This window comes from Sinocyclocheilus anshuiensis, unplaced genomic scaffold, assembly GCF_001515605.1.
Source record: "Sinocyclocheilus anshuiensis isolate Anshui unplaced genomic scaffold, SAMN03320099.WGS_v1.1 scaffold1024, whole genome shotgun sequence".
NCBI lineage: Eukaryota > Metazoa > Chordata > Actinopteri > Cypriniformes > Cyprinidae > Sinocyclocheilus > Sinocyclocheilus anshuiensis.
The window spans coordinates 1,860,999-1,872,823 of record NW_015552843.1 but is presented as its reverse complement, the minus strand read 5'-3'; the positions used below and the strand labels follow the sequence as shown (position 1 = coordinate 1,872,823).

General features: G+C 37.5%; 1 protein-coding gene across 2 annotated transcripts in view; it reads left to right on the top strand.

Annotated features, from left to right (window-relative positions):
- Positions 1–4,319, top strand: part of LOC107668110 (5' exonuclease Apollo-like) — a 7,261-nt gene extending 2,942 nt beyond the window's left edge. For both annotated transcript variants that reach the window (XM_016459902.1, XM_016459904.1), the window contains exons 3-5: positions 1,349–1,514; positions 1,655–1,837; positions 2,835–4,319. In XM_016459902.1, coding sequence (XP_016315388.1) covers positions 1,349–1,514; positions 1,655–1,837; positions 2,835–3,997 — 1,512 coding nt within the window. In that variant the 3' untranslated portion in view covers positions 3,998–4,319. The remainder of the gene's footprint in view (positions 1–1,348; positions 1,515–1,654; positions 1,838–2,834) is intronic.
- Positions 4,320–11,825: the final 7,506 nt, after the last annotated feature.

The following is an 11,825-nucleotide window of genomic DNA, read 5'->3' as shown; positions in this document are numbered from 1 at the left end:
ACTAGAAATCAGTGGTTAAGTTGTATTTACCACACTGTTCCAGAACAGTTTAACCCAAATATTCAGATGTGTGCAGCACATTTTATGGAGGACTGTTTCCTGATCCTGGTAGAGTAGATTACAATGCCGGCTGTTCTACCCACAGACTGTAAGTATGTTTTTTTATATTTAAAGAATTTGCCACTGACGATTCAAGCGAGAGTTTTTTGGGCAGTGTAGTGTAGCACTTGTTGTTTGTCATTTCTCCGATCACAAATGCAGACAGGTTTTATGTTACGCTTTGGCCGGACAGGGGATCACAGTATGGTAAGGGGCGTAACATTTCCGTCACACGCTTGAGGTATTCAGCCAATCACAACGCACTGGATAGCTGGCCAATCAGAGCACACCTCGCTTTTCAGACCGATGAGCTTTGTAAAAATCGACGCGTTTCAGAAAGGCGGGGCATAGAGGAGAAACAATAATGTACAGTATGTGGAAAATAATGTGTTTTTTGAACCTTAAACCGCATAAACACATTTCATTACACCAAATACACAAAATAATGTTATTTTTAGCAGCATCATATGACCCCTTTAAAATAGGAAGGGGTCCCACATAAAGGTTTGAAAACTTCCGGTCTAGAAAACAATGGATGAATACCCACACTTGCAGTCATTGCACTTGACGACTTTTATGATGTATTTCCTGTATTTGGCCCAAGTGTTCAAGTGAACATGAAGACCACAAGTGTGTGAAGAACTTCTCATTACCTGATGGGACACACCTACAGTGTTGTAAAACTGCAAGTGTTACAGAGCTTTATTTTTATTTTCAATACTCTGCATTTTAAAATTAACTTCTAAATGTTTGTTCAGTAGTCACTATAACAGATGACAAAATTAAATTTGTGGTGCTTCTAATTAAGTGATAAAAAAGCAGTTGAAAATGTTGTACAAAATAAATATACTCATCTTTGCACCAATAAAACATGCAACACTTTGTTTTTCTACCAAATTATTTGTAACAAATTATTTATTTCCAGAACCTGGTGCATGATGGGATACACTAAGCCTCAAATACCGCTCTGGAGCAGTATTCGAGATAGTGTGGATTTAGTGTGCGTTAAGGGCGCTGCGCTTTAGCATTTTTAAGACCTGGGACAGTCTTGCGCACTTACTTCCTATCGTGTGTGCTCTCAAGTGTCCAAGAGCGCAAGTGTGGGTATTTGGACAGGGCAAAATTCCATTGATGTTTAATCCTCCCCGAGTCCTAAAATCCAGATGAATTCATAAATGCATACTTTTGTCTGCTAAACGGCTGAAACTTGAAGGAATTACAACTTGTGCCCTGTTGTTGTGTTCCACAGGTCAAAGAGAAATGGATTCGTCCATTGGAGATTGGGGAAGCTCATATGTTGTTGCTGGATGATCTTGGAAAAGAACGACTGACCGTTACTCTAATAGATGCCAATCACTGTCCTGGGGCAGTTATGTTTCTCTTTGAGGGATACTTTGGCACCAGACTCTACACTGGTGTGTGTGGGGAGGAGAAAATTTATATTATGGAAATGTGCTATAATCTAATAGTTTTTCTTAAGAAAGAACATTATTGAAATTCACTGTCACATACTGAGATTACATTTTAATGATACTGTTATTGTGTTTTATCTCAGGTGATTTCCGTTACACCCCATCTATGCTCAGAGAGCAATGTCTGAGGAATACCACTACCATTGATGTGCTGTATCTGGACAACACAAACTGTGACCCAACTCGAGCCGTACCTTCTCGTCAACGAGCCACTCAGCAAATTAAAGAGATCATTAGGGCTCATCCTGGATATGCTGTGGTTATTGGTGAGACTCCCACACTTGCAAAATTTTAAGATTATTTCATGTAATAGGATGTTTTATGTTCAGACTACAAAAAATTAAACCGATTTAAATCAGATCAGGCAATAAAGGCCTGTCTACATCAAGTATGATAAGTAGGTTTTAGTAATCGTTCTAATTCCATGAGAATTGGGAAGTCCACACCACAGCTGTAATGATAACGATATAGAGGAATGATGTTGTTAGAATCACTTTGTTGAAATGAATTTCTACTTCAAACTAATTTTGTTCTTTTGAACTTTCTATTCATCAAAGAAAAACTTTTGATTCATTCTAAAAATGTATCACATTTTCCCCAAAAAATGTCAACGCTGATAATTAGAAATGTTTTTTTGAGCACCAAATCAGCATATTAAAATTATTTCTGAAGGATCATGTGACACTGAAAACTGAAGTAATGGCTGCTGAAAATTCAGTTTGCCATGTTGCCAATTCTTTGCCATCACAGGAATAAATTACTTGAATTACTTACCATGGTGAGCATAAGTATGGAAGCCTGTTTCCGCCACTGAAAAAATTAAAAAGGTAAAGGTAAAAAAAAAGTCAGAATTACAAGTTTGTATCAGGCAATTCTGAGAAAAAAAAGTCAGAATTGTAAGATAAAAAGTCGCAATTACCTTTTTTATTCAGTGGTGGAAACGGGTTTCCATACATAAGAGACCTTTCAAAAACATGAAAAAAAATCATAAACCCCAAATATTTGACCGGTAGTGCAAATATTTATTTATTAATATCTTTATATAATTATTAATATACTTATATAACTGTATTAATATAACTTCATTTAATAAGTAATATATATTAAAATACTTATTTTTTATATGTATCTTATACATGTGTCATATTGACTCATTAACGTCATATAGTTGTGCTGATAGAAAACATACTGTGAAAAGTGACTGAATTAATCTCAATGAATCTCCATTGCAATAATTATTAAGAGTCTGTTACCTGTTATTAGGTCTTTACTCTCTGGGTAAAGAGTCCCTGCTGGTGGAGCTGGCTATGGAGTTTAAAACATGGGTGGAGGTGCATAGAGAGCGTCTGGAAACCTTGCGTGTTCTGGAGCTCCCTGACGTTTTCACCACTGACTCTGGTGCGGGCCGCATTCGTGTGGTCTCTCAGTCTATGATCAAAGCTTCCAACCTGCAGGCGTGGAATAAAGTGCAGCCTACCATCGCTATATTGCCCACCAGCCGCCCCATGATCTCCTGTCACACTAATGTGTATGTGGTGCCTTACTCGGACCATTCTTCCTACCAGGAGCTGGAGGACTTTGTGTCGGCCCTGCGTCCCATCTCACTGGTGCCCATTGTGGGCAACTGTCTGCCTTATTTTTCTTCTCTTCTAAACCCCTGCAGAAAAAAGGCCAAAGAGGTGGTGATTCCAGAGTCAGTCAAGCACTACATGATGACCAATTCTAATATTCAGACCTCCACAAATGGCATTACAAACATGCTTCAAAGAACCTCGCGGCCAGAGTCTCGCGGGGTGGTGTTCGAATCTCCAGAGTCCAAAATAAGCCGACTTAGTCACGATGATGGGGATTCTGAAACGGATCAAGACTCCGACTGCATTCTTCTAGACATGAGCACCAACTCCTACTCTCGAGAGAATGGCCCACACAACAAACGTTTGAAACCCATCCAAGTTGCATCAGAAGATGTCGTCACAATTGGCAGCAGCCTTCCATCAGATGACAATGAATCTATTGGTCCACTTACAGATGTAAGATCATCTGACCACAGCTCTGTGTATGAATGTGAGCACGAAAGTCTGACAAAGTCATCCAAGGGGAAGAGTCCTCAAATGGGCAGCACCAATTCTAGAGAGAGGTGCTCTTCGATGGACAGCATCAGTATTCACGACCAAACCTGTATTAACGCTGCGCTCACACCCTCTGAAACACGATCGGTGACCGCTGCCTTGATCTTCACATTACAGCGAGAGCAGATTGAGCAGTTGCTCCTTGAGAACTTCGTCATACCTGCTGAACAACTTAAAGGTGACCAGATGTTGTGGGGAGTTCATGAAGAGATTCGCCTTACTCCGGTTGATCTTCCTAAACCAGCTGGTGATCCTCTTGAAGCAGCTATAAAGACATTCAAATCTAAATGTGATTAAGCAAGCACTTAAAGTATACGTAATGTTTATGTGAAAGTTGAATTATGTATCATTGTAATTTAGATGTTAACAGTATTGTGGTTAAATCTACTAATAATTAACACTGTGCCGAGTACTTTTACTCTTTTTCACATTGTTTTTCTGCATTTCTTTTGAGCCAAAAACGGTTGGTGTTATTGGTAATACTGATGGTATTATTTTCACATTGTGGATGCTGAGGTTCAACATGTTTTGCATGCATTTGTTATCTTATGTAGCATCACAAAGCACCTTGCTGTGTAGATTTGTTTTCAGATGAAAAAAAAATCCTATTAAAAGTGTTTCTGGTTTTTCTGGGTCAAAATTGTCTTATTTACGTATCAGCTTTTTCCCTTGTGATAAATTTTATTTAGGTTTTACTTAAAGGATAAGAATTTTGTAGACCTTCTAAACAATAAACATTTCAGTTTTTGTGTAGAATAACATCCAAATAACCTTTTATTTAATATGAGAAATGTTTGGCATAATGAAACAGATGGGCATGAGATGGAAAATTCTGTGCATGTTGTGACACATAACAGACCAATCATTTCAAGGTTATTAAAGTAATAGCTCTTGTTGGTATTTTCAAATTAGCATCAAATTCTTTTGGAATATTCTCTTTGAATCATACAGTCTGTGACTTTATTAGCTGCTCAAGGCATTAAACATAAATAGGATAAAATGCCCTTAAGTAATACTTTGATTAATCTGCCATCTACTTTCTTATTTAAAGTTTCCTTTAGGGCAGTGATTCTCAGAGATTTCACTTTTGCACCATTCAAATCAGACACGTTGTTCAGAAGAACTAGTGAAGCTTGTGTGCAGTGTATTCTCGTTTTAGTATTCTCTTGTTTGTGTTTTAATAATGAATAGGCTCTTGGTTTAACCAGCAGGTGGCAGAGTAGTTCAATACTCTAAAACACAGCCAAGCATTGTCTATAGTAATGTGGAATAAATGCAGGAAAATATACTGAATTAATCTTATTGATTTTAGTTGCCTACAAAAAGTTAGAAATTGTTTTTATGATAGTACTGATTATGTGCACAGCATAATTCTATTAAATTTTGACTAAACTCAAAATCTAAATACTATTTCGGTTTAAATTGAAATGACTTTGTAGTAATTTAAGATCCCACTGACAGTCTGATTAGATTAGCAGTCATGAGAGAAGCAGCCCTTCTTCATCTCAGTCTGTCAGAAGTTCTTTCCTCACAGATGGGTATGAGTAAAAAACCTTCAACCAGTTACACAGAGAAAAAACAACTGATGTCTGTGACAGATTCATCACTGTTTTATCAGATATTTCTGTTTCCTCAGATAAACGTATATGTTCAAAGAAGAGACAGCCTATTTAAAGTTTCACCTAAACAATTCCTTTGTGCGAACAGATTATCCACGAGGATTTGTCCATGTCACTGATACCACTGCCTCATATTCAGAGAGATATGAATAAAATAAGAGCGGATCAATGTCTTAATTTATTTCTATCATACCTCGGATAGAGAAGTCAGAGGTCTGTCATTTAGTATTCACCAGCTTGTGACAATACCTGTAATACATATTTAGGTAGTCCAAACACTTCTGTTTACCATTGTATCCACGTACTGCGGGATTGCATGCAAGTGATTGGGCTTGCATGCTGCTGTGCGAGGAAATATACGACTAAATCCAGGCTGTCCTATAGCCGTGATGTTTAATTCACCTCTGGTTTCTGCACACGCACACTATGCTCATAAAGGATGAATGGTTTGATGAATCAGGGGGACTCTTTGCATTCCAGATGAGGCCAAATCCACATTAAAAGTGCTCTCCAGACTGAGCTGATCCAGCACAGGCATCCTTACATCAGCCTAACATCCTGGATTGACGGCCAACCGCTGGCTCAACCGCCACAGGGAAACAACAGACTGACTCACCAAAGCCAATGAGAGAATTATCGGCCTAAATGTGTAATTCAATTGGTTCCTTTGAGTTATCACTGGATGGTAAAATGTTAGATTGGATAGTAATACCATTATCAACATCAAATTCTGTTATTTTGTGATTCGAGTTAATTATCTTGTACCTAACAAGTTGTCAACAAGCGACAAGTCTGACTTTGTTATCTGGGCCGTGCCTTGAAGAGGAACAACTTTGCACAGCAGCAGTAGTGAGCGTTTATGATTTGACAGATGGCTGGTGTATAGAGTAAGAATACGAACCAAATTTACAGTACTAGCAGATTGCTTGCTGTCCCTCACTTTTTATAAACGGAGACTCACGTTTGATCACATTTACCACTGTTCCCCAAGCAGATTTTGCAACATGCTGGTTGCATGAACTTGCTGCGTTGACTAAAAGAAAACTTCTTGGTTTGAAAGTGACTTCTGTGTGAGCTGTGCTTTATACATTGCAAGACTTCTGACAATATACAATGGCACTTTGTGTCCGCAAAATCCTGCTGAAATTTCACTAATATGACGGCACCTTTACGCAGTTTTCTTACACTGATGGAGCTGCCTGACCTCGAGTCCACCAACCTTGCAGCAGAACCGATGAAAGCCTCTGACTTTTGTGTCTGTAGGAGAAGCAAAAGACAAACAGAAATAAACGACGCATTTGCTCATGGTCTACAGAAGGGCAGCAGGACAGACCTAATAGCTTACTTGTACATCCCATTAGTCCATGTTGGACACTGCCAGTTAAAGGAGTCAGACAAGGGCAAGGCATATACACTTGAGGGGGAAAAAAACTTGTTAAAATGTCACTGACCCATCCTGCAGGAGTAGGATGATATTTTCTGGGTGGCGTACAATTTTGTTTTACTCTTTTATCCATTTGACCTGTAGGTCCATCCACATAAACAGGTAACAAACAACAGTTTCGGTCCTCAAATCTGATTGGCCAAGTGGTGTTTCAATAGCAGCACTGGGAATTTTTATTGTTAGTATCCAGTGTTGGTTAGTAACTAGTTCTATGTAGCGGTGTTACATAATTTAATTACAAAATAAATGCAACTGTAATCCATTACAGTTACAAAAAAGTGTAATTAAATTAGTCACTTATGAAAATGTTAACGATTACGAAGGGAGTTACATCTGAATATATTCTATAAAAAGCTAGGATATGTTGAATAATATTAATCTGTTGTTTTGCCTGTTTTTGATGTTCATGATGCCTCCTGCCATTTAAAGACCATTTAGTAAAGCAATGCTATTCTGATGCTTTTGACTGGTTCTCTTGCTTGAATTTGCAGCGTACCACATCTGCCAATTACATCAATCCACATTGCTGCTGAAAACTTTAGGCTACAACCTGTCTGAGAGTTGATTAACTGATTAACAGTTGAAAACATTCGTTAGAAATTTGGAAAAGTAATCCAAATGTAATCATTTACATTAATAACGTAATTGAACTAGTTACACTACTTGTTACATTTTAAATAATCTGGGTTACACTTTATTTTAAGGTGTCCTTGTTACAGTGTACTTGTACATTTAAGTACTGAGTAATATTAATTAACTACATGTACTTACTATATGGTTAGGGTTAGGATTAGGGTTTGGCTTAGGGTTACTTGCATGTAATTCTGCATAATTGATTGTTATTATAATAGTAAGTACATGTAACATGTGTAACAAGGACACCATAAAATAAAGTGTTACCACAATCTGAAACCTATTACATTTCAAAAGTAACCTTCCCAACACTATTAGTATCACTCCACTTGTCTGTGTTTGTGTGCATTCCTGTCAGTCTGCAAAGATGTTCATTTCAGGTCGGAATTTTCAGTGACTCTTACATTGTTACACGAGTAAGTGCATGACAACAAGTGACTGCCTTTATGATTGAGTTATTAGAATCAGTCATTCAACCGATTCATTCAAAACCAGATTGATTCAGGAACCAAACAAATGTTGAGCAAGCACCACTGAATCATTCATTCAGTCAACTGATTCAAAAACAGCAATTCATTCAGGAAATAATTGCCAATACTGGAGTTGCAGAACTGTTGATTCTGATTTTCTTTGGCAAAGCATAAATAGATTAAACAACTGCTAATGTAAGATAATCAATATTAACTTCTTATTAAATTGAACAGTTGAATAAAATCAATATCACACCTATAATTGTGCTGAGTATCACCACGTTTATGACTGGTTGCATATCACCAAGAAAAATGCACTGGTGTTTCATTCTTAAACGAATCTTTCAGAACTAATCAGTTGTCTGAACAATTCATTAATATTCAGAACAGCACTTTTGTTCATGTGATATTGCTTAAACATAACTTGTGTTGAACTTTATTAAGGCAAAACTTTGAAAAGCTTGAGCCTGCAGAAGCTATATTTGAGTTTGTGAGATATAGCAAATCTAGGGCTAAATGCAGCTGGAAACGTGTTTGATTTTGATACTCTTCTGAACACTTCCCTTCTCAGTTTGATCTCAAATTGCATAATTACTTGTCTCTGATCAGCATCTGCAGCACAGGATATCATCATCACCCTAAGCAAAATACAGTTCTTCCCTCTCTAAGACAGAGTATTGGTCTTGTCAGAATCAAAGCCTCATGTGATTTGAGCCTGCTTCCTGAAGTAGGCCATCCATACAGTGACTTTTACTGAGATGTTTGAGACAAGTTCTGGTGGTGCTGCTGGAGGTTTAAATTGGGCATGGAGCATTTCATCAGCCCCTGTCGCTACTGCAAAAGCCTTTGATGTGCCCCAGACAGGGTGTCCCTCCCTTTACACCAAGAGCCAAGACAGCTTAATAAGAAAGAAAAAGAGGGAGAGTACAGTATGTATGTGTGCTCGGGTATGCAATTGAGAGAGTAGAACAACTTTATTGGAAATGCCATTAAAGACCAAATCAGAGAATTTATTCAAGTATTAAGCTAAAGCCATGCACAAAGTCACTAAATCGCTCAAAAAAATTATTACATCATGTTCTGTTCATTTCACTTGATATTCTTTTGCTGAACTTTTTCTGTTTATCATTATTGCGCCAATGTTATTATATTTGAGAAATTCTAAGTGTCAGACTGGAGATCAAGCAGACTTTAGGAATTAAAAACATTTGGTATAAATAAAATTATCAATAAAAATTAAAATAAAATTTTGGTCATTAAAGCCCTGATTTGTGTGATTTGTTCTTTTCTAGCAGTCAACAAACTCAAACAATATAATATATTAAATAAATATATCCATAAAAATAAATGAGTAGACAAGATTTATCCCAAAAACAATAATAATAATAATAATAATACAATTTGTGTAAAACTGAGAAAAGAGATTACTTCCACCATGCCGTAAAAAAAAAAAAAATAGAATTATTTTATTTCTTGGGTGTCAAACGCTAAGGACACCAAAGTGTATTATATTCATGAAAAGTGCCAGCTGTTGACAGTTTTATCAGCTTAGTTCAATTTATTTTAGGTTAGCCTGGCATAATTTCATTTATTCTCACAGCACAGAACACCAATCCAATGATTAAGTGAGTCGGCTTATTATGATGCATGAGGTTATTCCGCTTTTCCTCAGAGTAAAGTGAATGTGTTATGGCAAGTCTGTCAAATTTTCTGAGCAGCAAAACACATTTAACTGCTCGCTGCACTTGCAGATTAATTCTGTTGTTTGGCTAATATATATATATGAAATGAACACGCAAATTAGATATTTACAAAAACCCCTCATTCATGTATTTCTGATTGTGAATATGTAGATTTTATTCTATTTTATTCCGTTTCTACCATTCGGGGAGATTATTTCGGTCAGCTCTGAATACACTGCTAAAGGTGTTGTTGCTTCTGTTTTGTTGAAACACAGATGAATGTCAAAACTGTACACTGCACACTTATTTAAAAATGTGTAGCCTATTAGGTGTAATGAGATGTGTCTGAGGGCTGGATTTCTTCTAGACTTCTGATGCCCCAGATTTCAGATGACATTTGTGAAAATGTTCCCTGGTTTCTCTATTTTGGGCTCATGCTTTTCATTGGAGTGACTTTTTGTATTGTGTTTTAAAAGCCAGGCTGGCTTACGGCATGTTGACAAAGAGCATTAGTGTTTTCAGCATGTTGATGACCTGAGACCCGTCTTCCCTTCAGCCATGTGTCTCACAAAGAGACCGACATCTCTAATGAAATGGAGACAGACAACAGCCTGATACTAACAAATTAATCTTGAGATGCTCTCTAATAGCGCTGTTATCAGTACCACTGGCACGAGTTTCACAATTTGAGTTGAATTACTGAAATAAATTAACTTTTCCATGACATTCTAATTTATTGAGATGCACCTGTAATTGGAGCTATGACTCGTTATTTCTGCAAAGCCCTTTAACGGTCAACGCTTCATTTACCAGCAACATATTACTTTTTAGCTTTAAATAAAATAAAAGACACATGACTGGGGAGAACAATTTCTTTTTGCCAGCGCGCGCCACTAAATGAATGAGCAGCTGTTTTCAAATCTGGTCGTGTGTCAGATATAAAAGTTTTCAAATTAATTTAACAAGTTTGTTGGTGAACATTATTATACTTACATATTTCCATATTTCTCGGAGACCACGGCAGTGTCTCCAGCACCGCTTTTAAAGTCGGCATAAAACGGAAGTTGCGATTGTCTTTTCTTCTCTGCTGTGACCATATGATAAAAAGGCTGTGACGTATATCTGAGTGAAACGGCATCTGAAATGAGAGGGCGGGACTTGATTTCATCCTTCGGGAATTGATTGGATCGTTGGAAGTTCTGGCGTTGCCAACAAAATGGAGGCAGATCTTAATGCCAGTTTGCAGTTAGTTGTGGGGGATTTCTCTCCACTGGATTCACTGCAGACAGCAGCATGAATAAATGTTTTTTTATTGAGGATGCCTAAACGGCGCGCGTGTGCGAGAGAGAGAGATGCTGCGTCCCAATTCGCATACTATCCGTCCTAAATAGTATTCGAAAATAGCGCGGTGGACGAGGATTCGATTAGAACTACAAAGACGCATAAAAAGTGTTTAAAATTACAAACATGGCGGATACACGCGACCAACTGACAGGCAGAGAAAGGGATTTGAGTGATAATTAATCAATGTCTAACTTGATGAAAAATATAAATTCAATGTTATCCACGTTATATTTCATCTGTAGCAACACTGTGAACTTTTATAATGATACGTTTGGTCATTAACTTTTAAATACATCATTATGCAAACAAAAAATCAAAAATCAAATTAAACGAAATGTGGATGATGTTAAATGTGATGATTGATAGGGCAGTATAAACAGTGACAGAATCATAGACTGTATAAAAACATGGACGTAGTGTCCGTGACGTCACCCGTAGATTTCTGGAGAGCATTTTTGAAGCTCAAAAGTGGGCGGAGGCGGCCGTCGCCATCTTGGCAGCGGGTCACCACGCGTCACTCCCAGATAATCGAAAATGGGCAGAGAGGCGGTAGCAGGTTGATGAAGCCACGCCCACCTAGCTCGACGTTGGTGACAGCAGCGGCAATCCACCTGTCACTCAAGTGACCACGCCCTTAATTATGCAGAACTTTAAGGCTTAATATAATTTAAACAGATGAGTTATAAAAAAATTCACCCCCCTCACAGTTGTCATGAAGGGCAAAATTAGCTATATAGACCAAAACCATTTTTTGAACCAGGCTGTAAACGTTTTTTTCTGCTGTAAAGTTGGGCATTTTAAAGGGGTCATATGATGCAATTTAAATTTTTCCTTTCTCTTTGGAGTGTTACAAGCTCTTGGTGCATAAAGAAGATCTGTAAAGTTGCAAAGACTAAAGTCTCAAATCCAAAGAGATATTCTTTATAAAAGTTC